This window comes from Elephantulus edwardii, unplaced genomic scaffold, assembly GCF_000299155.1.
Source record: "Elephantulus edwardii isolate Elephantulus edwardi_28Jun2011 unplaced genomic scaffold, EleEdw1.0 scaffold00032, whole genome shotgun sequence".
NCBI lineage: Eukaryota > Metazoa > Chordata > Mammalia > Macroscelidea > Macroscelididae > Elephantulus > Elephantulus edwardii.
Window position 1 is genome coordinate 8,124,463 of NW_006399782.1, and position 27,270 is coordinate 8,151,732.

Sequence of the window (27,270 nt, forward strand, 5' to 3'; positions counted from 1 at the left end):
TGATTCAGTGACTGGGGTAATCGGGATGGGGGTGTCAGAGACAGTGCGATTGGCACAGGACAGAGCAGAGTTTAGGGCTGTTGTACATAGGGTCGCTATGCGACTTGACAGCACATAACAATAACAACAACAACATGAGTTAAACAGAGTCTTGCAGAAAGAAAATGGACCCCTGAGGTTGAGCGGCACTCAAAATACAACTGTAGAAGAGTTGTTTCCTCAAAGAACAGCTGACTTCAATGATGTGCTGACTTTAATGATGTGATTAGAGGACAGTCATCAGGACTATCTGCCTATATGGCACAACTCAGTATGAGAAGAAACAGCTGCAAATATCCATTAATAATCAGAACATGGAGAATACAAAATATGAATCAAGGAAAACTGGAGGGTGTAAAAAATGAAATGGAACACATAAAAACTGCGTCACTAAGCTTTCATGAGCTTAAGTCAACTGGTAATGGCCATTGTGAATTAGATAATTATATTGTTTATTATGGCAGGAAAGACAAATTTAAGAGGCATGGTGTCACATTTATTGTCAAAAAGAACATTTCAGGATTTGTCCTGAAGTGCTATGTGGTCAGTGATAGGATATTACCCAGACACCTACAAAGACGACCAGTTAATACTATTACTATTTAAATGAATGTACCAACCACTAACGCTAAAGATAAAGAAATTGAGCATTTTTGCCAAACTCTGGGATCCAAAATGGATGAATCATGCAATCAACATGTTTTGATAATTACTGATAATTGATAAGAAAAAACTGGAAATAAAGAAGGTTCAGTATTTAGAAAGTATAGCCCTGGTAACAAACATTATGCCTGAGATCATAAGACAGAATTTTGCAAGACCAATAATTTATTATTAAAAATGCCTATTTTTTAAACAACGTAAATGTCAGATATACATAGAGACTTCACTAAATGGAACACAGAAATCAAATGGACTACATCTGTGGAAAGAGATGAGATGACAGAGAAGCTCCATATCATCAGGACAAAGCCAGGGCTCACTGTGGAATCAAAGATGACATGCAAGTTGAGGATGAAAGTGAAGAATATGAAAATAAGGCCACAAGAGTCAAAGGACAACCCTGAGTATATTCCACCTGAGTTCAGAAGACCATCTCAAAGAGATCTGATGTACTGAATGCTAACGTCTGAAGTCCACAAGAGTTGTGGGATGACATCAAAGATTTCAACATGTGAAGAAAATGAAAAATTAATTGCTGTTGAGTGAAAAAGGACTCATACCTGACCTTCCAGTGGTTTTCTGAGACTGTAAATGGCACAGGAGGAGAATTCCCATCTTTCTCCCAAAGAGCTACTGGTGGATTCAAACTGCCTGAGAAAGGTTAACAATTCTTTAGAGACTATACCACCAGGTCATTGAAAAGGGAGAAGAAAAAGAAAAGGTTAAAATAGAAATCACAAGAGACTCTGAAATATGCTCTTAATGCAGGACAGCTAAAGTGAACAATAGAAATGATGAAGTAAAAGAGTTGAACAGCAGAGTTCAAAGGTTGGCTTTAGAAGACAAAGTGGAAGGAAATGTGCAGAGACCTGGAATTACAGAACCCAAAGGGAAGAACACACTTGGCGTGTCTCAAATTGAAAATTCAAATTACCAATTTATGGGTAAGCACCTAGACAATACAGGAAGCAACAAAGAAAGGTGAGAGGAATTCAGAGTCCCTCTACCAAAAAGAACTGGTCAACATGCAAATATTTCCAGAGGCAGCACATGATCAAGAACAGATGGTAATCAGGGAGGAATGCTAATAAATAATCTAAGAAGCTGTTTTATATGAAGGAGACAAAAGTAGAGGAAGACTCTTCAGTAACACTTGCTCACTGAAAGTGGAAAGAACGTTATGGATGAAGACCATAGACTTCAGTCTACTGTATGGAGTATATCTTGACACAAAATCCTCACCATTGGACAAATAAGTGACATCATAATAATAGAGAAAAGACTCAAGTTGCCAAGGTTTTGCTTTTACTTGGATCCACAGTCAATGCCCATGGAAACGGCAGTCAAGAAATTTAACGTCATATTACAATGGACAAATCTGGTGGAAAAGGTCTCTTCAAAATCCTAAGAGACAAAGATGCCACTCTGAGGTGTAAGATACACCTGATCTAAGCCATGGTATCTTCAGTCACCTCATATGTCTACAGGGAGCTCTCGTGGCCAGTGGCAGGAAGCTGCACTGCAATCCCAAAGACACGTGGTTTGAGGCCACCAGCTGCTCCAAAGGAGAAGGATGGGCAAACTCCTATGTGATTAACTGCCTCTGAAAACCTGCTGGAGGGTCAGCTATAGGTTGGTTCCAACTCTGTGGTACACAACAACATCTGTATATGAAAGCTGGACAATGGATAAGAAAGACTGAAGACCTTTGAGTTATGGTGTTGGTGGAAAATATGTTGTTTATGCTGTGTACTGTCGAGTTGGAACGGACTCATAGCTGACCCTCTGGCAGGTTTTCAGAGGCAGTTAATCGCATGGGAGGAGACTGCCCATCCTTCTCCCACAGAACAGCTGGTGGACTCAAAGGTGTGTCCTTGGGATTGCAGCGCAGCTTCTTGCTACAAGCCAAAAGAACAAACATCTCTTTCTCTGAAGATGTACAGCTAAGATCCTTTTTAGAGGTGAGCTGCTGAGGCTTCATCTCATGAACTTTGGACATCTTACCAGGAGGGGCTCGTTCCTGGAGAAAAGCTATCACAGTTGGTAGATTGTTAACAAAGAGAAAGCTCCTCAATGAGATGCACTTATTACACAGAGGCGGCCATAGTGGGTTCAACCACAGCGACAGCTGGGAGGAGGCAAGGGACCGGCCTCTGTTGGGTTTGCTTACACACAGGGTTGCTATGAGTTGGAACCTATAAATACAAAACCAACTTCAGAGAGTAAAGGAGTTATCCTCGCCTGTTAAGTATTAGCCACAGACTCACAGAAGTTAATAAATTACTAGACTGTATCATGACTAAATGCAATCATCAGGAGGCCCTGACAATGTCAGAGGGGTAAGAACAACAACAAAACAACCCCAGTATTCACTGTTTGCTAACAGAGCTTCTCTAATGAACCTCCACTCCCCCACTCCATTACATCTGTCTTTTAACAGAATCACAAAATATTCTCTTTGAACAAAAAACAAGACATGAAAATACAAGAAAACAAAAGGATAAAGGGAGCCCCCACCCCCCGCCCTGCTCATTGAAGCAATGACAGGAAACATCTGACGATGCTGTTAGGTGTTGTCAGCCGTGTGCCAAATCATTCACACCCTGTGCACAACAAAGCACACCTGCCCTGCCCTGTGCCATCCTCACAACTGCTCTTCTGCTTGAGACTCCTGTGGCAGTCATCGGTTCATCTCATTAAGGATATTCCCCTTTCCCCTGACTCTCTACAAGCATCTGATAGTCACAATAAATATCTTTTAAAGAATCAAGTAATTCTCATGTGATTAAAAAAAAACCCAAAACAAAACACAGCCCTAACATGGTACATTTGCTGCCACTGACCACAAAAAGCCAACAATATATTCACTTGGACACCTAGCCCACCAGTGGTGCAACTGACAATCCAGGGATGAACTATTAGGGAGAGCTTTTATAGAGGATTCTATCTCCAAATCACTTTATAATAATTTACTGGTCAGTCACTAGTGACCAGAGCAGAGATGATTATTCACTCCACCACAAATAAACCCAGGAGTTTAAAACAAAAGAGATTGAAACAAATAACAGGACAAATCAAGTGTTAAGTACCAGGAAGTAGAACACTCAGGGACTGAGGGAAAATTCAGAAAACCCTGATCTAACTAGCTGTTTTCAGGAAATATGTTTAGAAATAATCCTTCCTACTCTTTGTGACTGGTCAAATAAAATGAAACAAATACAAATAATCATAAACTGCATATAACAGAATAATTTTATGATAACAATAGAAAGAAGGAGGAACAACAATGCAGTGATAAAGAGATCATGAGAAGAAGACTGACAGTGTGGAGGTGGTGGGAGATACTTAATTTTGCTCAGTTTTATTAAGCATTTAACAACAACAAAAAAATAATGAGACATGAAATGTGTCAGAAATGTAGAGTTTGGTAACACAGTGGCCCTGACTGAAAAACCTCAAGACTATCCAGCTCTCTTGACCGTCATTTTATCCTCAATAACCATCTTTTGATTTTGGTTTCCTAATTATCTAAATCCTAGGAGTGGGTTGAGGAAAGTGACATAAATATCTGTCTTTGGAAAAGTAAAACTCCTATCTATGGTGATTAAACATTGTTGATGGAACTATAAATACAGACATACCTCAGAGACAGTGCAGGCTCCGTTACAGACCAGCAGAATAAAGCAAATACTACAGTAAATCGAGTCATCGCAGGAATGTTTGGTTTCCAAGTGCATACCAGAGTGACGTTTACACTGTACTATTAATGGTGTTCTGGTGGCTCAGTGTGTTATGTGCTGACCTGCTAACAGAAAGGTCAGAGTTCAAATCCACCAGCTCCTTCGTGGACAGGAGAACTGTGGGCAATGAAAGTACAACCAAGGTGGTCCTTAGAAGCAAGGATGCTGAAACCTTGTCTCACATACTTGGCACATGTCTTTAGGAGAGGCTTGGCTCTGTAGTCAACAGTCTTGGCACCAGCAGCCAGGAAATTAAAAGGCGCATGGCCATGGGAAAGGCTGCTGTTAGGGACCTCTCCAAAGTACTGAAGAGCAATGGTGTCTCTCTGGAGACTAAGGTGTGTCTGATACAGGCTATGGTCTTCGCAATCACTTGTTATGCATCAGAGAGTTGGACAATGACCAAGGAGGATAGAAGGAGAATTGATGCCTTTGAGCTGTGGTGCTGGAGAAGAGTACTGAGAATACCATGGACTGCTAGGAAAACAAACAGATTTGTCCTGGAAAGGGTTAAACCGGGTGGCTCCTTGGAGGCAAGGATTCTGAGGCTCCGTCTAACATACTTTGGACGTGTTGTGAGGAGAGACTGGTCCTTGGAGAGGGACATCATGCTTGGGAGGGTGGAGGGACAGCGCAGGAGAGGAAGGTCCTCTATGAGGTGGATTGATTCAGTGATTGGGATGGGAGTGTCAGAGACGGTGCGATTGGCACAGGACAGAGAGGAGTTTAGGGCTGTTGTACATAGGGTCGCTATGAGTCGCAAGCGACTCGATGGCACATAACAACAACAAGTCCTTGGAAAAGGACATTATGCTCTGTATGGTGCAGGGTCAGTGAGAGGAAGACCCTCAACAAGATGGGCTGACACAGTAAATTTAACAATGGCCTTGAATAGATCAGAGATGATGAGGACAGCACAGGACCAGGGAGGGTACAGCTCTGCTGTTCACACGGTCACTATGATACAACAGCACCAAACAACAATCCTTCCATAAGGATGTGCAACCCCCACACCAAATGGTGAGTCTCTGTGAGTGGAACTGACTCAGTGGCAGTGAGGGGTGTTTTGGCTACTAAGTGAGCAGTGCCATTATGAAAAGGTTTGCAAGATTGTAAAAAATTACCAAAATGTGGCACAGAGACACCAAATGAAGACACGAAGGTGAAAGAATGGCACCAACAGACTTGCTCAGCACAGGGTTGCTGCAAGTCTTCAAAGTCTGTTTTGGGGGGAAAGAAAAGGAAGCAGCACCTGCATATCTCAATAAAGTGAAGCACAATAGAATAAAGCATGATTTGTGCCCCTCTTCCAGTGAGCAATTTGGAAATGTCTGCTGAAATGATATACAGACCATCTTGATGGTAACTTACTTTTTCAAATGATATACAAGGATAAAATATAAGATGCAGAAAAATGTATTATATAAAAAGGATATACACATGTATCTGTTTGCAAATGTATAAAATTTTCTTAAAAAACACTTAAGAGGCAAAAATGTTGATGCCTCATCTCACATACTGTGGGCATGTTGCTAGGAGAGTTTATTCATAGAGAGGGACATCATGTTCAGGAAGGTGGAGAGGTGGTGAGACAGAGGAAGATCTTCAAACAAGTGGGTTGACACGGTGACTGTGGCAATGGGCTTGAGCATGTCAGAGGTTGTGAGTATGGCATCAGACAGGACAGTATTCAGACTGGTTGTTCACGGGGTGGTTTGAGTTGTACTCAACCTGACTGCACCTAACAACAACAACACATCTAAACACTATTTTGTACACTACTACTTATCCATCAACTACCCCAGGGATATGATGACCTTGGATTTTAGTTATATATGTCTGTAATATTTGAAGAGATAAACATTTTTTATACTTTAAAAAAATACTTAAGAAATGGAAAATTGAAAAAAAAAAACCCCAACCAAATCTCAAACCCTTAAGAAATTGGTAATCTAAGTTCTTGCTGAAGAAAAAGAAATTAGGGGCTACAGAAAGGAAGAAACTAACTTTTAACTATAAATTCTTTGGTATTACTTGAATTTGAATTTTTTACAATGTATATACATTATCTATTTTTAAAGAGACATTTCCACTGTAAAGGAATGAATCTGCTACAATTCTACTTCATGTGAGTTTATTGGCCAACTGACTCAAATGGTTACCACTGGCTAAGCTGAACCACACAACGATGTCTATACCCTGAAGCCATACACCCAACATAGGATCACTGACATCAATATTTCCACATTATTTAGTAGAATTCCTGCTTCAAGTAGGTCAAATGGGCTACGACAGATGCTATAAATTCAAAGGTCAGTAATCAAAAAGCAAGCAATTTCACTTAACTTTCTCAATCTTGGTGCCTGCTTCTTGTATTACCACAAGAATGATAATCAATAGAAAATAATGGACCAAAATAATTGACACAGGAAATGGTTATATTAGATGTTCTGATAAGAAGGGGGGGAGATCACTCTGTCAAGAATGGTTTTAATATATTCCAGTGTTCTGGGACATGCATTAAATAGACGTGATTATCACGAGTCTGAATTTACTTCCATTTGAGTTTTCAGCTTACAGTCTGATAGAGTATCTTCTGTATGCTGGTTTGGCAGATCCAGCGGGTGAATGTCATCTATTAAAAGTCAGGCAGACAGGATAATTTACTTCTCGTCAAAGAAGGTTCAAACTACATGATCATTAAATATTTCCATGGCTTTCTATAGTAATGATACTAAAATTATAATAAACTGCCTTTCAATTAAAGAGTCAAGATAATTTAGCAGAACAAACACAATTGAAGTGCTGAGGCAGATTTTTTTTTTCCTTTCAAAGAAGCTAATAATATTTCACAGGCTCACAATTTAAATTTAAAAAAACCAAAGTCTCATGTAGCACTAAATTGTTACCACAGATGGATTCCAGGCACATGAATGGGGGTCATAATCCTGACAGCATTCTTAATACCATTCCAGCCCCAAAGCCCACTCTCAATGACAAACCTAATTACTAAAACTTATGGAATAAAACTGCACATGGATATATTTTCATGAACTAAAACACTCAAACTTTGAGAGATCAGTAGTTATGAAACAAATTACAAACTTTCAGGTAAGACTAATCTCCCTTTAACACTTAATAAAACTTTAAAGTATCAACAGTTACAAATTCACAATTTCAGATTTATATATACTTTGCAACTCCTTTCAGATATATTGTCATCTGTCTTCTTTAGTTAGTTCACTAGCTATTTAGATGCACAGAGTAGGTTACTGGCACAAAATTATTTATTTATTATTTAGTTATTTATTAATACACCACTCTAGTAAACACACACACAATGCCTAATTGTAAGAGAAATGATTGGATGGCCACTAACATCAACAACAGTAATCACGAGAAGAACAGTCTCCCTCAGTATCAAGTGCCGAGGACTGCAGGAAGGGTGTGCTAATATCTAGTCACCTCCTATAAAGAAGACCCTGACAAGCTAGCACTGGTCTAGAAGACAGTAAGAGGTATGAACTCCACCTCACATGAGAAATGGTCAAAAGAAGGAGGAATGCTGAAGATGAAAGACCAAGGCCAGATGGGACAAATGCCTTCAGATGTTTCAAGGGCTGTCTATGGAAGCAGGAGGAAGCTGATTAGCTTCATGGGAAGAATATTTTTCCTAGAACCAGGTTTCGAACCAGTTCATTCCAGTTTGTCCCCTTGCTGAGAATTTGTCTTACCAACCCCAGATACACAGAATCAGAATGTACATTTTAAGAGAATCACTTGATGATTTTTATGAACACACTGGCTTGTCAGGTATCTTTAAAAATTACCTGGGGATCTTGTTAAACTGCAAAAAAAAAAAAAACACAACAACAACAAAAAACAACCCCATCTGTGGAAACACCACAAATGTTCAGCAGAGGCTAAGAGTGGAATGACCTGATTGGAAGCCTTATCTAGATCTCAAAGATGCCCAACAGAATAATAGTTTGTTCTGTAAGGTAATGGGTCTCTTTTTGCTAGAGGTATTCAAATTGGAGTTACATGGACATATGTCTGGGATATTGTAAAAAATAGCCCATTATTTAGTGATCAGTTATATGAGGCGAATTGCAAGAACATGGAAACAGCCCAAATGTCCAACCACAATTGAATGGATTGAGAAATTATGGAGCATTTACACGATGGAATACTGTGCAGCACGCAGGAGCAATGATTTTGTAAATCACTACCTAACTTGAGAGGGACTGGAACACATCACGCTAAGTGAACTAACTCAATCTAATAAGGACAAATACTACATAAAACCATTATTGTAGAACGTGTATGTGGATCCAAGGGGGGGAAAGGTAGGAGCAGAGGGGTGAGGATGGATGGGAGGTGGTGGGGGTGGCGGTCACACAATTTGATGGGTGCAGAGGGAGGGGTGGGTAAAGGAAATGGGAAAGATCTGGTGTGAAAAACAATGAATACGAACTTTTTAAAGTATAAAATAAAAATTTTGTTTAAATAAAAAATATATGAGGTGATGAAAAAGGTACATTTAAGTAGGTCAATAACAAATGTAAACAGATGTATACCACTGGCTTTAGAGTCAATTCGGACTCATAATGAGAACTGCCCTATAGGGTTTCCAAGGCTATAAATCTTTTCAGAAGCCAACTGTCACACCTTTCTCCCATGGAGCAGCTGGTTTGAACCACTGACCTCTGGGTAAGCAACAGAGCACTTTACTGTCACACCAGTGCCACTGAGTTAACTACAAAAGAGAACAACCTTCCATCAGGTTTCTGAGGCTGTAAACGATGCACATGCTGCTATATGCTACATGAAAAACGAGAGCTCCAAAATTCATTTATGACTAATTTTTCTTCCTCTAGTATCACTTTCTGGTTTAATCTCTTCTTTGGCATGCAAAGTGAACTAACTCAATCCAATAGGGACAAATACTGTATAAAACCATTATTGTAGAACGTGTATGAGGATCCAAGGAAGGGGAAGGTAGGAGCTGAGGGGTGAGGATGGGTGGGAGGTGGTGGTGGGGGTGGTCAATCATAGGGTCACACAATTTGATGGGTGCCATAAAGTCCCACAGAGGTTGACAAACACATGCAATCTGGTCGTGGAGTCCACAGTGAATTGTGCTGTGAATCCAAAGCCTTTGTGCCTCTGCAGGTCTAACTCCAGCAGCAGCTCTGTGGGGAAAAGGTGCACAGTTTCTTCCAGTTGCAATTTACAGCCTAGGAAGTGGGGAGGGAAGCCCAACAGCAGTGAGACTAGAGAGTAGGGCTGAAGGGCAAAACAATTCCTTCACAGGATGAAGAATAATTGGTAAATGGTGGATCCAGTGACAGAGACTGGTGGTGAAATCATACAGCAAGTGCCTGAAGAACTATTTTTGCTTCTGAAGGAGGCAGGACACTGTTAAGTCATAAAGCTCTCATCAATTACCTGGTCCAGTCTTTCAGGGTTAAAAAACACATAGATTCTACTTGAAGACTTGATTTTCTTCTTGAAAAATCCCATGGATAAACATAAGATCTGTGAGAAGTTCATGATTATAACACTGAAGAAGTTTCTTTAAAAATCCATTCTCTTTTTAAATTCATGTTCTATTTTTCTTTTCTTGGTCAGTTATGAACTCAAGCAACCATAACTTTTCAGCTTGTAATACTGAAAAGAGTAACTAAACCATGCCTCGGTTTTCTCTCTCTATGCTTATCAAATTTTTCTAATGATATGCATTTCTTCTATATGTTCTTCACTCTTCTGCATTCTCTCATTTCCCCCTTTATTTTGGCAAATCTTTGTTTTCCTTCTTTATCTATTAAAACGGGACATGTTAATATGTTAATTTTACTACAGACAAAACACATGGAAATAGAGTAAGCCCACACATATTACATGCCTTTTGATATCACTAAGTATGCTTCCCTTCTTTAAATATCACTTGATATCTGCCAGTAGTCAGTTATCACAGGGCTTGTGTCTACAGAGTCAACCCTTTCATCCACTACCAAGTATTTGTTTCTGATATCATCATCATTCCCGTAATTTGAATGATGAAGAACCTCTCCCAAGGTGATTTCTGCCTGTGAAACAGTCAAATTACATTTTCTTAGTGAAATCCACACCAAAGTGGTAACATTTTTCAAAATGCCATTTTTAAAGCATTCATCTATTCACTAGAAAATAATGATGGTGTGAGTTGTGGCTAACAGGGCTAGACAGCTAGTGCTCAGATAAGGTGAATAATGTATTGCCATGATTCTGTTGGCAGCATAAGCTTCAAGATTTTACACTCACATTATCTAGTCATGAGGTTACTGACTTGCCCTGATGGAAATATCCCAGGTAATGAAGATAGAATACAATTTTAAATACCGATTTTTCCTATGGGGAAACAAAAGGTAGCCTGCTGCTAGCCTCCGGAGGGTTCATGTAAGCAGGTATGGGTTTCAAAAACAGCACGCCTTTGGGTAGGACTGGTATGATTCAGTTTTTCTTCTATAAAGGTGTCAAAAATCATACCAAGATCACTCTAACGGCGATTTTAATAAGGCAGCAGTAGCACTTACACAACACATGGGTTGAACAAAATTAAGCAGCTTTTCATTTTTATGTCAACAATGGTGATTAATGTACATCTTTTCACATAGATCTTCTGATAACAAGTAACAGAATATTAAACAAAATAAAAATTTTATGCCAGTAATTATGATTAATGTGCACATATATTCCCATAGATTCTTCTGACAACTAGTAGAATATGAAAATAAATAAAACAAAAAACTAAGTTCCCTAGGGAAGGGGTGAAAGATTAGATACCTGCCTGGTTAAAATGAGAATTATTCTGATAAAAAAAACCCCATGAATTTGTCGTTACTGACTCTAAATACCAGGCTGAAGGTTTAAAGTTGTCTATAATTAGATTTTGTAGTAAGCTTCCTTTCTTGAAACCTCTTTTACTTAAAAAGAATTAGGTCAGGTTTTTATAAAGGCAGTCAAGGTAGCACTGACAGATTTATTAAAATCCTCCATTGTTCCACTAATAGTGCTCTTTTGCCTTTATACCTTTATAGGTAGTAATGAATCACAGAGTGGCCCGAGGTTGCCGTCTGTCCCTGGCAGTAAGTCACAGCAACAGAGGCTCACAGAAACACTGGGGGTTGGGGTTGGGGCACAATGGTGAGAGGTCAGTAGTTCAAATCTCCCAACTGCCCCATGGTACAAAGACGTGGTATTCTGATTCTGTAAAGATTTATATCCTTGGAAACACTATAAAGTCTCTAGGAATCAGAATCAACTTGATGGCTATGGTTTGGTTTTGGCTTTGACTGGGTCCCACACGGAGAGAGTGGACACTTCATCCATCCACCCATTTCTGAGGGCCTGTGCAAGGTACCAGGGTGGAGGTTGGAGACAAAAATTTATTAAGCCACAAACATATGCTTTAGATTTTCAGACTGACATTGAAGGTAAGAACAGAGTGAAGTAACCATTATGTGGTTAAGTATCAGGAAAAAGAAAGAGGGAAAAAAAGATCATTCAGAGAAGGAATGGAAACAGATTCAGTCCTAATGTTAGTATATTTATAAATGAAACATTTATCTTTCAGTAGTATTGAAATGACATAAAAAAACTGACTGACAATTGAAAATGACAAAAGAATTCATAAATCCAGTGGTTATGAGAACCACATCAAACTCAAACTTTTGATTCCAGCCTTGATTTAATTTAGAATTCTGCTTTCCTTTCTGTCCAACATATTTCCAACAGAATCAATTACATCAATTTTCTTTTAAGATTTCAAAAGTCTGCATTTTAAAATCTATTAAAAATGCACTTTTTTCTGATTACAAATGGGAAACATGCTCAGTATAAATCCAGACCCACAATGAAATACACGAAACTAGCTTATAATACTTCTAACCAGAGAGAAAAGAATTTATCAGGTTAAACAAAAAATATGTAAAATTTTGTGGGTGTGCTACTTTATAATGAATAATCTATACTTCAAGACAAAAGAACTCTGCTTGTTACACACTCAAGAGTATGTTCTTTTAAAGTCTAACAGATGCTTACTTAACATACAGTATCAAAAGGAATCAGAGTAATGCATGAATAAGAAGAGCTGTAAACTAACAGGTTTCCAGAAGAATTCTGTGTAACCGCTAAATTAGGAAAATATACTAGAATAACTTTAAACGTGTTTGGCTGATCACCTTGCCAAAACTGCTCAAAACCACAATGTGAGAATGCTGATGCATAAAATGCACATAGTATTAAAAAACGACTTCTTTATCTCAGTCAGACTATCTCTGGGGTCACAGTGATAGTAGTGATGCAAAAGATTAAGTAGGAAGCTTAGTGTGTGGTGAGTTTATATTAACAATATTAATGAGAAGGAACAACTCAGAAAACGTGGGCGAGAATGGTCGCTCAGCTCAGAGAAGGCGACCAATGTCACAGAGCTGTACATGCAGAAACTACTGAAATGGCTGATGTTCTGCTGTGCATAGTCTCAGTAACAACAAACAATTAAAACAAAAATTACTACTCTGAACACTTGGGTTTTATATGTAAAACAGCGCATGTATTAAAGAGAGGGATTTCCAGCAGGGTGCTGCAGAGCAGAGGTTTCCAATCCTTTGTGACTGTCAGCACCTTCAGTGCCTCAGTAATGTTTTCAAAGGGCTTTTAAAACAACTTATGTAAAAAAAAAAACCCAAACAAACAAAAAACAACAACTTATGTGCTGTGGAGTTGGAGCTGACTCACAGGTGACCCTCTAGCAGGTTTTCAGAGGCTATAAGTTGAAGAGAGGAGACTGCCCTTCCTTCTCTTGTGGAGAACCTGGTGGATTTGAACCTTCTGTCTTTGAACTGACAGTGAATGTAACTCCATAACCATTAGGTTACTAGAACTCCCAGATGTTAGGTCCGAAGTATACCTACCAGTTCTAGTCACTAAATAAAAACAAAAGCCAAAACAAATAAACAAAAAACCCCAGACACAGAAACCAGTTGCCATATAGTCAGGCTTCAATGGTAACCCCACATGTCAGAGCAGCACTATGCTGACATAGTTAGGTGCTTGACAGCTGATTTTTCATAAGGAGGTCACCTGTCCTTTCTTCGAATAAGCCTCTGGGTAAATGTAAACTTCCAAGAAGAGACCTTTTTGTCTCCACTGATTAGATGTAGTGTTCATGTAAAAAATCTGTTTGCTACAGAATGAAGGTTTATTTCTAGATTCTAAATTCTATTCCATTGATCAACGTGTCCATTGTTACACCTAGCTGTTTTGATCACTGTAGTTGTATAATCATTTTAGAATCAGAAGTGTGAGTTCTGTCCCTCTTGAGCTCTTTTCTTCTTTAAATCAGTGTAGCTAAAGGTTTTATTGCTTTCAAAGAACCAATATTTAGTTACTGATTTTGTTACTTTATTTCTGTTTTGACCTTTGTTGTTTATTTTCTTAGTTTAATCTTTTTTCCAGCTCATGGTGCTGTTTAAACTGTTAATTTAAGATCTTTTTCTTTCTTCATGTAGGCCTTTCCTGCTATTAACTTTTCCTGAGTACTTCCTTCACTGTATCACATAAGTTTTGCTATGATGTGCTTTCATTTTTATTTGACCCTAAGAAGTTTGTGATTTCCTCCTTGACCTATTGGTGGTATAATAACAGTATATTGTTTGGTTTTCATATGTTTCTGTATTTCCAATTTTTTTTCTTATTAATTTCTGCCTTTCCTCTGCTGTAGTCAGAGAAAATACTTTTATTTCAATATTTCCTAATTTAATAAGACTTGCTTTATGACCTAACACAAAGCCGAGAGGAAGATTCATGTGCAGTGGTGGAGAACGTATAAACATACCCATCACCATCTTATTATTTGACATTTTGCATTTACAACAGTAAAAACAAACTCTGCTATACAACTATTTTGCACATTAACAATATACATCTGGCAGTAACAAATATTAAGATGGCCAGCCAAGAATAACACTGGCAGTGATGGTGAATGCTATGTGTTAACTTGGTTGGGCCATGGTTCGCAAGGATTTTGGCAGTTACAGAATGACGTGATTTGGCAGTTATGTAATGGTGTAGTCATCCTCAGTGTTGTGATTTGATGTAAACATGCTCCATTATCAGTTATGTTGATTTTCATATAATGACCTAGCCTTTGAAATCTATGCATCCTGCTCAATGAGAAGTGTACTGTGCTGTTTGTCAGTGGAATATGTTATAGATGAGGAGCTCTGGTGGCACTGTGGTTAAGGAAGTTAGTTGCTAACCAAAAAATCTATACTGCTCTGTAGGAAAAAGATGGGACTGTTTCCTTAAATATTTACAGACTGAGAAACTCTAGGGGACGGTCTACTCCGTCTCTTGAAGTCACATGCATCAGAACTGACATGATACCAATAAGTGTGGTCGTCCATATTTCTGTTAAGTCTAGTTGGGTTAGAGTATCATTCACGTACTATTTCCTTGTTGATCTTCTTTCTAGATTTTCTGTCCAATTAAAAATGTGGTATATCAGTCTCTGACTGCTACTATAGAATTATCTATTCTTTCTGTGAATTTTATTACTGTATGAAGGAAATAGCAAAAAATAAGGCCCACGAATAGATGGCATACCAATTGACGTATTTAAGCTAACAGATGCTGCCCTGGATGTGCTCACCAAGTTGTGCCAAGAAATCTGGAGAACAACCACTTGGCCAACTGACTGGAAGAGATCTATATTTGTTCCCATCCCAAAGAAGGGCGAACCAACCGAGCATGGAAACTACAGAACAATATCATTGATTTCACACGCAAGCAAGATTCTACTGAAGATTATCCAAAAATGACTGGAACAGCACATCAGCAGAGAACTGCCAGAAGTCCAGGCTGGGTTTAGAAGGGGTCATGGTACTAGGGATATTGTAGCTGATGTTAGATGGATCTTAGCTGAAAGCAGGAAATACCAGAAGAATGTTTATCTGTGTTTCATTGGTTATGCAAAGGCGTTTGACTGTGTGGATCATAACAAACTGTGGCTGACTCTGAGAAGAATGGGAATCCTAGAATACTTGATCGTTCTAATGAGAAACCTATACTTGGACCAAGAGGCCGTCGTCAGAACAGAGCAAGAAAACAATGCATGGTTCAAAATTGGGAAAGGCATACACCAGGGATGTGTCCTATCTCCATACCTTTTCAACCTGTATGCAGAACAATTATCCGAGAGGCTTGGCTATGAGGAGAAGTATGGAGTCAGGATTGGTGGAAGATCTATTAACAATCTGCGTTATGCAGATGATACAACCCTGCTTGCTGAAACTGAGGAGGACCTGAAATGCTTGATACAGAGGGTCAAGGACTGCAGCCTTCAGTATGGATTGAAGCTCAATGTCAAGAAGACAAAGATTCTCACCACTGGACCAATTGGCAGCATCAGGATGGATGGTGAAGAGATTGAGACTGTTAACAACTTTAGTCTGCTTGGCTCCATGGTCAACACTCTTGGCACCAGTAGCCAGGAAATCAAAAAACATACTGCGATGGGAAAGTCTGCTGTTAGGAACCTCTCCAGGGTACTGAAGAGCAATGGTGTCACTCTGGAGACTAAGGTGCATCTGATACAGGCTATGGTCTTTGCAATCACTTGTTATGCATCAGAGAGTTGGACAATGACTAAGGAGGACAGAAGGAGAATTGATGCCTTTGAGCTGTGGTGCTGCAGAAGAGTATTGAATGTACCATGGACTGCCAAGAAAACAAACAGATTCACCCTGGAGAGGGTTAAACCAGACTGCTCCTTGGAGGCAAGGATTCTGAAACTTCATCTGACATACTTTGGACATATTCTAAGGAGGGACAGGTCCTTGGAGAGGGACATCATGCTTGGTAGGGTGGAGGGACAGCACAGAAGTGGAAGACCCTCTATGAGGTGGACTGATTCAGTGACTGGGGTAATTGGGATGGGGTGCCAGAGGCAGTGAGATTGGCACAGGATAGATCAGGGTTTAGGGCTGTTGTAAACAGGGTTGCTATGAGTTGCAAGCGACTCAACGGCACATCACAACAACAACAACAACAATACCTTATATATTTAGGTGCCCTGATCTTAGGGGCAAATATATTTATGAATCTTACATCTTCTTAATTGACCCCTTTTCGACTATACATTGTCCAACTTATATTTAAGAATTAATTCTAGAAAACAAGAAGTAGTCCTACTGTGGGAGCATCTATGCTTTTGTGAAAGTTTATTAAAACAAACAAAAATCTGTGCTCACCTGTGGTTAAAGGCAGATGGGTGATGCTGTTCAAACAGGTCAGGGTGAACCATGTGGATGACAGAGTAGCCCCAGAAAACAGGAGGAGAAGGATTAGTTTCAGCATGCCCCTGATAAAATCGGCGAACCTATAAAGAAAAGACGTTTTGTTCACTCTAACTGGATTTGTTCATACTTTTGCTATCTGTTCATACTGTTTATACACGTTCATACAATTACTGAAGTGACACACTTTCATTAAACAACAATTACTAGATAGATCTTCCATTCATTGTTTTGAAAGTAAGGCTGTGTGTGTGTGTGCTCCTTTCCCTCTAAGAATGGTTTTGTGGTAATTTTTCCCCCACCCCGACTTAAAAGATAGATTCTAAGTTTAAAAACAAACAGCTCTGAAATACCACTTCAAGTTTTCTGTCATATTGTCTGTAATTCCCAAACATGTGTTGTCAATAAACCAAAATGTACATGGTTTTAATCCATTAGCTGTTCCTTGGGATAAAGCTGGGTGATTTCCCTCTTGTGATTTACTAACTGAAAATCCATGGAGGGTTAGCTACAGGTTGGTTTCAACTCAACAGTAAACAACAACTACTTAGGTTTTAGGCAGATGAAAAATGGAGAAAAATTGGGCATAGTTAAAAAAGAAATGGATTAAAAAAGATTGACACACAAGGCATTAGCAAGATGAGATGGATTGGCATGGGCCATTCAGAATCAAATAATCATGTGTTCATAGTAAAAAAGACTATTTCTTGATCCCTCCTGAAATACGATGCTGTTAGTGATGGGGATAATATCCATATGCATACAAGGAAGACCTATACCATTGAAATACAGGCAAACAACTAAAACCAAAAAAGGAGAAAACAGATAGTTTTTACTAACTTTAGCAGTCTGAAATTGATCAAATTTGCAACCAAGGTTCATTAATAATAATTGGTGACTAGAATGCAAACACTGGAACAATGAGGAAGGACCAGTAGATGGAAATTACTGGCATGGTGACAGATGAGGCTGGAAACAGAATGAATCAGAGGGATTACATCTGTGGAAAGAATCACTGGAGAAGCTCAATGTCAATGTGCAAACTTGGCCAGGTGCTCACTGTGGAACAGACCATCAAATACTGCTGTGCAAGTTCAAACTGACGCAAACAAAAGAAAATGAAAACAAATACGCAAACCCCAAAATATGACATTGAATCTATCCCCTTTGAATTAAAAAAATTATCTCACGAAGAGATCTGAGGCACTGAGCACTAATGTATGAAGACCAGATGAGCTGTGGAACAATAATGAGAGTTATCACCCATGAAGAAAGTAAAGGTCATTATACAGACATGGGAGGAAGAAAAAACCAATATGGGTATCAGAAGAAACTCTGAATATTGAACTAGAACTGAGGAGTCAAAAGAAAGGGAAGAAATGATGAAGTTAAGAGTTGAAAATATTTCAAAGGGCAGCTCATGGAAACAAAGTATTACAACAAAACGTGCAAAAAGCTAGAGTCAGAAAATCAAGAAAAGAACTTGACTGACACTTCTCAAGCTGGAGGAACTGAAGAACAGATTCAAGGCTCAAGTTGTAATACTGGAAGACCCAGGAAGCATTAAAAGATGGAAAGGATATACAGAGTCACTGTAGCAAAAAGACCTGGGTGACAGAGAATCATCTAGTAGCAGCATATGATCAAGAACCAATGGAAATAAAGGAAGACGTTTAAGTTCCTCTGAAGGAATTGGCAAAGCATAAGATCTCAGGAATTGATAGAATACTAACTGACATATTTAAAAAAACAGATACAGTCCTGGATGAGTTCACCAGGTTCTGTCAAGAAATCTGAAAGACCGCTACCTGGCCAACTGACTGTAAGAGATCCATATTTATTCCCATTTCCCCAAAAAAGGTGATACAACAGAATGTGAAAATTATGGAACAATACCATTAATAATACATGTTACAAAATCTTGGTGAAGATTAACCAAAAACAACTAGAATAGTACATTTACAGAGAACTACCAGACACACAAGCTGGGCTTGTAAGAGGCTATGGTACTAGGGATATCATTGTTGATATCAGATGGATCATGGCTTAAAGCAGGGAGTACCAGAAAGATGCCTAGTTGTGTTTTTTCAACTATCAAAGACATTTAATTATGTAGATCATGACAGATTGTGATAACAATAAAAATGGGAATCCCAGGACACTTGATTGTGCTCATATGAAACCTATACCTAGAGCAAGAAGCTGCTGTCCAAACAGAGCAAGGGGATACTGGTTCAAAATCAAGAAAAAAGTGCATCACGGATGTATCCTTTTCAATCTATTTGTTGAGCAGATCATTTGAGAGGCTTAACTTTATGAGGTATTTATGTGGTATCAAGATTGGAGGAAGACTCATCAATAGCCTATGTTAGCCCACAACACAACCCTGTTCATTGAAATGGAAGAAAACGTGAAGTGCTTGCTGCAGAAGATCAAGGACTTCAGCCTTCAATATGGACTGCATCTCAAAATCAAGAAAACAACAATCCTTACTACCAGGCCAAAAGGCAGATCATTTTAGATGGAGAGAAGACTGAAACTGATAATGATTCCATCTTGCTCGGATCCACAATCAACACTGTTGGCATCAACAGTTAGGAAATCAAAAGACTTCTTCAGAGTGCTAAAGAGTGATGATGTCAGTCTAAAGACTAAAGTGCACCTACTCCAAGCCATGGTCTTCTCAATTGATTATTATGCATCTAAGTGCTGGTCAATGAGTAAGGATGACAAAGAATCAATGCTTTTGTGCTGTGGTACTGGAGAATATCGAACATACTATAATCTGCCAAGGGAACAAACAAGCCTGTCCTGGAGAGGGTAAAACCTGTTTGCTTGTTGGAGGCAAAGCTTTATTATTATTATAATGAACATTTACAGACATTTTGGATTTCCATTAATTTACTGTTGCACTTTTCTCCCTGCCCCCACCCCCCTTCCTTCCTCTCCCTGAAAAGTAAAAGAAAAATTCTTTCTCCACTATGCAACCTTCATTCTGGACTCTTGTCATAACCATAATACCCTATCATATATCGCTTTTGAAACTCCATCTCTTGTACTTTGACCTGTTGCCAGGAGGCACCAGTCCTTGGAAAAAGGACACTACATTTGGAAAGACAGAAGGTCAGCACAAGAAAGAAAGATGATATACAGTGACTGGGGAAATGGGGTCAGGTGTGTCGGAGATAGTAAGGTTGGTTCAGGATATGGCAAGGTTCAAAGCCATTGTTCATAGAGGGTCGCTATGAGTCGTAGTTGATTTGACGACACAACAGCAACAACAGGAGCCTAGTGGATAGGGGGCTGCAATGCCAACCCGAAATTACATGGTTTGAATCTAACAGGTGTCCCATGGGAGAAAGACAGGTAATCTCCTCCTGTATGATTTACAACCTCTGAAAAACCACTGGAGCATTGGTTATGAGTCAGTTTTGACTCAATAACACACAACAGTACCACTTCTCGTTTTAGAAAATAGACTAATTTATTGACATAAACTTGGGGAGATATGGCTCTCCCAAGACTTAAATTAATTTAGAACAAATACAAATGCCTTCAGTACAGCCCTGAAGACTCTAGGTTACCTGGCCTATGCCCCCACTCTCCCTTGGCCCATGCTTCAGTTAGACAACCCTGTTTCTGTACCTCCTAAGTAGTACGGACACTCCTCACAGCAATATGTGGCCTTTCTACTTGTTCTATATCCATGTGGAATGGAGGCATTTTAGAGCTTCCCATGACCCTCTCCTATTGATCCATCCTTTGGGTCTTCTGGACCTTAGCTTTCAAGAAGACCCCTGTGCCCAATCAGTAGAGAGAAGGCTTCTTTATTCCATCATCAGACACTTATTTTCTTCACTGTATTTATCTGTAGTAGAAATTCTCTTGTTCTGTTGTTTGTCTCCTTGCTAATTTTAACTCTCCCCTTTCAGGCAGTAGAAGCTTTATGAGAGCAAGAACATAGCACCTGGTAGGGTGAATACCCATAGGCCCACTGCCATCGAGTTGATGTTCATAGAACGGTAGAGCTATAGCTATCCCACAGTGATTTCAAGGCTGTAAATCTTTACAGAAACAGATTGTAACATCTCTCTTCTGCAGGGCGGCTAGAATCACCAACCTCTGAGTCTGCTGCTGAGTGCTTTTACCAATGTACTACCAGGGTTTTGGATAGTGCATACCATTCTATAAAATTTATGATTAAAGTTTTAAAGCATTTTAAGTTCTTTGAATCCATTCTTTCCTCCATTCAACATTTATAAAGATGCCTCTTTTGGTTATAACCAGAAAAATTTCCAAAGACAAGGGCTGTTTGCCATCTGATTGACCACTGGTTACAGTTACATCTCTTTGTTCTTACTGAAGAAAGCCAATCCTGCCCTAAATATACAGCATTTAATCCACCTTATATTTGTAAACTCACTTTCACTTCTACAGCAGTTACTGTGACTGTCCTTCTTAATATTTTCAATACCATCTTTTTTTGTCACTTATCTGACATGATATATAATTAATTACTCATGCTTGCATTAGCCAGACTAAAATGACTTCTTGTGAGAACTGGCGCCATCTTTTGGTGGGAAAAATGAAGACAATTTTGTCCAGGGATTTATTTTAGGTTTACTCTCATCTATAAAAGTTCCCTTGGAAAAGTAAAATTCTTCATTGGTATACAATCCACCCCACACCGTCATCCCCACCCCGAGTATACTCTACTCTGCAACCTTCATTCCGGACTCTTATGATAATCATTATGCCCTATACTGGGGGGCGGGGAGAAAAGTGAAACAATGAATGAATGGAAATGCAAAATCTCTGTAAATGTTCACTGAAATTAATAACAATAATATCAAAAAAATAGGACAGACATAGGGGGGTGGGGAGAGAATGAAGAAAGAGTGGCTAGATAATGAATATTGCATTAGATCAGATGAGGGGAAGAACTGTCTGAAAGGAATATATGATTGGGCATTTTATTGGGGGTGGAGGGGAAGTTCCCAAGTAGTTCCCATGTCTTAGGTACTCTGAGAAAAGGTTCCAAAATTCAGCAGGAAGTTCCATCCAAATATAGATATAGATAGAGAAATAGAGATAGAGATAGATAATTCTGATTTAATTCTATGTTTTCCAAACATTATTCTGATTTATATTTTAGTATTCTGTACGAGTTTATTCATCAGGTAGGCAGATGGTCAGGGATAGAAGAATAAAACAGCTTTTAGTCCAAATCAGAGCTGAGGAACTCTGACTTTTGAGTGTCACAGAGTTTGGTAAGACAAGAATAAACGGACCACGGTGCACTGCTATTCTGGAAAACACAGTCCCTGGAAATAAGCTGATGTCATCAAAGTGTATCATTAGGATCAAAGTCGTACCAAACTGGCCGTTAGCAACATTACATTTTACAAAAAAACACCCAATCTGTAAGAACATTACATTTCTAGATCGCAAAGACGATGCTATGATAATAATTTAAACATTAATTTAGGCTCAGGAGATACCTAAAATTTCTTTCAGATTCCAGACTAAATGCAGTATTTTTTTTTCTTTTAGAAAGTCTACTTCAACAAATTAAAAACAGAAGTGTCCTTGTTCTAATTTCTTCCATGAGTTCTATCTATATATAGTTAAAATTAAGGGTTTGGAAAAAGAAAATTAAGATAAAAGAACATATGAGATGCTATTTCTGTTAGATAATGGTTCCTCTTTTGACCTTTTTGGTGCTCAGAATAGTATGTAATCAATAATGACTCACTAAAATTGGCTGGGAGATTTAACTAGAAAAATTATGTACGATTCTTGCCAAATATGACAGATCAATAATGTTCACTATCAGTGGAATGATTTCTCACAAACAGCTATCTTCCTATTCTCCTTCTCTTGATTTTTTTACTTTATTCTTACATTTTCTCAACTGATAAAAACATTACATAAAGTGATTTAGCAAATATAGTGTCAATTTGTTCTTTCATTATCCCAGAAACAATACACACACTGTAGGGGCTAGTTGGATTATTATCCTGTGTCAACTAAGCTTAAGTATTTAGCTATTGACGCTCTTTAGATATCTTACTCGATCTCCCCAAATATGTAATTAGATTCTGCCCATCCTGGTCGAGTTGATTGCCTAATTTTGTTTTGATTAGGGAGGGTAAAATGATTTAGGATTGAATGAATATTATTTCTTTGAAAACACGAAGAATGACTTTTCTAGTCAGTCACCTGAATAAGTGACATTTTCATTTCTTTTTTGGAATAAATGAAGCCTTTTCTCTTCTTCTAATTCATTCTAAAATTGTGTTGTCATAATGAATTAAGATCAAAATGGTATAATCATAGGAACATACCTGCCAAAAGAGACCAGACATAAATACCAGGTAATCAGGACAAAACCTTGTCACGGAATGTTTTGGAGATAACTCTTTCAAATGATTATTTTAAAATATTTTCTATTTTCAATTATAATTAATTTATTTTTATATCACCTTTCTTTTGGTTTAATTTCAGATTATATTTCATAATAATAACAAGAGAAGCAGCTTAATTATGCCAAAAATACACATCTAGTCTCCAGAAAACAAAACAAAAGACCATTTGGGGAAGGGCTACTTCTAAGAAGGAATTATGTGGCAGCAAATTCTATCCACTGCCTGAGAATCTGCTGTAGCTTGAGCAACTGTACTCTCCTGCCCTAGGCACTCTTGATTTTAAAGTGTTTATTTAGGGGAGTCTGTTTTCCTTTGAGCATTATTTAGAAACTTCTGTTCACTTACATGTGAAACATGAAATATTCTTACCTTGCCATTGCTATTCCAACAACACAGCCTCCAACTATGGACCAAAATCCAATCCAGCCAGCATCTACCTGTTAAGAAAATAGTAGACAAGAGATAAGACTCTCATGCTTCAGTGGTGTCCTGATGGCACAGTGGGAAGCTATCAGACTGCCAACTGAAAGGCTGATGGTTTGAGTCTGCCAGTCGTTCCATGGAAGAAAGATGGGTAGTCTTCTCCCATACAGTGTTAAATCCTCAGAAACTCAAGAGGGTTATTATGAGTTGGAATTGACTAGACAGCAGCAGTGGTTGGGGTTTTATGGTTTGGTCTCATGCTATAATTTAGAAAGAATAAAAAAACCTCAAACACAACCAAAAGCAAAAATCCAAAGATTCTGTAAAATAAAAAGATTTCAACTAAATGACAAGTCTCAGAAATGCTAGCTAACAAAACAGACAAAAGATTCATGTGTGACTAATTAATACAAACAAGTACTTCTGTCTAGATAACTATGTTACTGATTAAGTTTTTATTGGTCTGTTTCCATCAAGAAAATTGCTAGTGCTGTCAAGTAAGTATTTTTCAGGTTTGTATTACCTGCCTACCGCTGCACCAAAAAAGACATCAGAAAATAGGAAAAGCAAAAAACATGGGTCACCAACCTAAAAAAGTTTAAATACAATCAACAAACACAAAACAATGGGCAAATAATTAAGTGCTAAAACATTAGGCAACAACTAAATATATTTTAAGAGATCAAAAAAGAGACAGAGAGAAATGTGGGATCAAGCCCCTGGAGGAGACAGCATAAAGAACTCAAGCTGGGTTTCAAACACAAAGTGCTCTCATCACTTGAGAAAAAATTTCTGGCCATGTCATTTACTCTATCATGTGATGTCTTCAAGAGGGGTCAATCTTTGAAAAAAGACACCATGTTGGAAAAGTAGATTAGAAAAAGAGAGGAAGGTCCTCCGTGAGACAGACTGACACACTGTCTGTAACAAAGGGCTTAGGCTTGGAGGAGATCATGATGATGGTGCAGGAGAAGGAGAAGTTTTTATCTGATGTTTATAGGGTTTCTATAAGTCATCATCAATTCAATGGCTCAAGTGAGATAATTTATATACAGCATACAGATTAGGGGCTGGCCTACAGGAAGTGCCTCAAAATTGTTTTTATTTTGGTAGGTGCTGCTGAGTGTGCTCTAAGTGCTCTACTTAGAGCAGAATGAAACCCTGCTAATTCTGCCCCATCCTCACAATCTCTGCTGTGCTGTGCTGTCCCGTCAATGTACTGAGCAAGAGCCTGTGGTGATGAAGGAGAAAGTTCACGCTGCTCTGAAAGAATTTGCAAAAAACAAGGCCCCAGTAATAGATGGCATACCAATTGATATATTTCAACAAAGAGATGCTGCCCTGGATGTGCTCTCCAAGTTGTGCCAAGAAATCTGGAGAACAACCACCTGGCCAAATGATTGGAAGAGATCTACATTTGTTACCATTTCAAAGAAAGGTGATCCAATGGAATGTGAAAATTATCAAACAATATCATTAATAGGACATGCAAGCAAGATTCTGTTGAAGATTATCCAAAAACTACTGGAACAGCACGTCAAAAGAGAACTGCTAAAAGTGTAGGCTGGGTTTAGAAGGGGTCGTGGTATAGGGATATTATAGCTAATGTTAGATGGATCGTGGCAGAAAGAGAGTGCCTGAGGAATATCTATCAGTGGTTTACTGACTATGCTAAGGCGTTTGACTGTGTGAACCACAACAAACTGTGGCTGACTCTGAGAAGAATGGGAATCCCAGAATACTGCACCATGCTTATGCAAAACATATACTTGGTCCAGGAGGCAGTAGTCATCAGAACAGAGCAAGGAAACACTGCATGGTTCAAAACTGAGAAGGGTGTATGCCAAGGATGTGTGCTATCTCCACACCTTTTCAATCTATATGCAGAACAGATTATCTAGGAGCCTGGGCTCTCTGAGGAGAAATGTGGCATCATGATTGGGGGAAGACTCAACAACAATCTGCGTTATGCAGATGACACAACCCTGCTTGCTGAAATTGAGGAGGATCGGAAGCGCTTGCTGCAGCCTTCAATATGGATTGAAGCTCAACATCAAGAAAACAAAGATGTGTGGTCAACTCTCTGCTGACATCTTCCTGGGGGTTCTATTCTGCACATTTTCTTCTACAAATCAGTAAGAAAGAGGTAGCCTAGTGGTGTGGCGCATAATGTATCAGACTGTTGACCTAAATCCACCAGCGGCTCAGAGGGAGAAAGATGGGTAATCTCCTCCTATAGAGATTTCCAGCCTCAAAACCCCACTGGAGACAGTGGAGAGTCACTATGAGTTGGAGTGGACTGAGGGTGATGGAAGAGGATAGCAGCAGGCAAGAGACTTCATCAGGTATATTACAAAGATGATTTAAAATATCCAACTAACATTTAAAAAGATACTATGGAAGAAACTAGAATGGCATATAACCGTGCAACCATCCATCTGCAATCCACTGCCTTAGAGTCAGTTCTGACTCAAAAACATCTTCCAGTGGGTTGTTTTATTTTTTAAAATATTTTGTTATTGGTTTTCATATAATAATTCCTTTACATTACATTGTGTTTCATTCATACATATTGTGTTTTAAACAATCTTTCCTTTATATTGTGTTTCAAACTATCATTCATATACACTGTATTTTACTCTTTTTAATTAGTTTACCAAGTTTATACACATTTGTGTTTCACACTATTCTTCATTCACATTGTGTTTTATACAATCCCTCCATAGGGTTTTGAAGGCTGTAAATCTGAAAAGGAGATTGACCATCTTTCTCCTGAGGAGCAAGTCATGGATTTGAGCCAACAACCTTTGGGTCACAGTACAACATGCTTCATACAAGACTGACATTACCAAGTACTGGTATTCATGTAGAAAACATAGCTATTTGTGAATCTGTAAATTGGCACAATCACATTAGAAAAGTTCAGCATCACTTACCAAAGTATGCAGACACCATAACTAATAATTCCTGTCCTAGATGTATATTCAATAGAAATGGGAACAGAAGTGCAAAAAGAGACACATAGAAGACACTGATACAGGCACTGCTTATTAACAGGTGAAAACTGGAAATGATTCACATGCTCACTAAAAGAAAACTGAATAAATAACTTGTTTTTTCATAAGATGGAATATCACACTCATAATATGTGCATTTCTTCCACTTACTCCTCCAAATCTCTTAACTCTTTTCTATTTACTAATCTACTTATTAAGAAATAAGTGGATTTTTTCCACTTAATCCTTCAAATCTCTCTTTTCCATTTACATCCTCCTAACTGGGAGCAAGAAGGAAGAACTGATGGCAACAAGCTGAAATGACTATTTTTTAAAATTTTTCTTTTATTTTTATTATTTTTTGAGTGTATACCGTCAAATCAGATCTGACTGGTACAGGAGATTGCTCCTCCTTTTCCAACAGAACATCTGGTGGATTCAAACTGTGTGCCTCTGGAATTGCAGTGCAGCTTCCTGCCACTAGGCCACCAGAGCTGAAGTGTCTATTTTTAAAAAGACTAGCATACTCTGGTAGTGCTCTGTCGATGTGCTGTTCCAGTCGTTTTTGGATAATCTTCAGTAAAATCTTGCTTGCATGTGAAATCAGTGAAATTGTTCTGTAGTTTCCACATTCGGTTGG

At 38.6% G+C, this 27,270-nt stretch overlaps 1 protein-coding gene across 1 annotated transcript in view; it reads right to left on the reverse strand.

The window, feature by feature from the left end:
- The window catches only part of DIRC2 (disrupted in renal carcinoma 2), a 107,920-nt gene that overhangs the window by 11,374 nt on the left and 69,276 nt on the right, over positions 1 to 27,270 (reverse strand). The window contains exons 6-7 of the mRNA XM_006884232.1: positions 23,581 to 23,648; positions 16,739 to 16,866 (exon numbers count right to left, since the gene is read on the reverse strand). Of these exons, the coding sequence (XP_006884294.1) occupies positions 16,739 to 16,866; positions 23,581 to 23,648 (196 nt within the window). The remainder of the gene's footprint in view (positions 1 to 16,738; positions 16,867 to 23,580; positions 23,649 to 27,270) is intronic.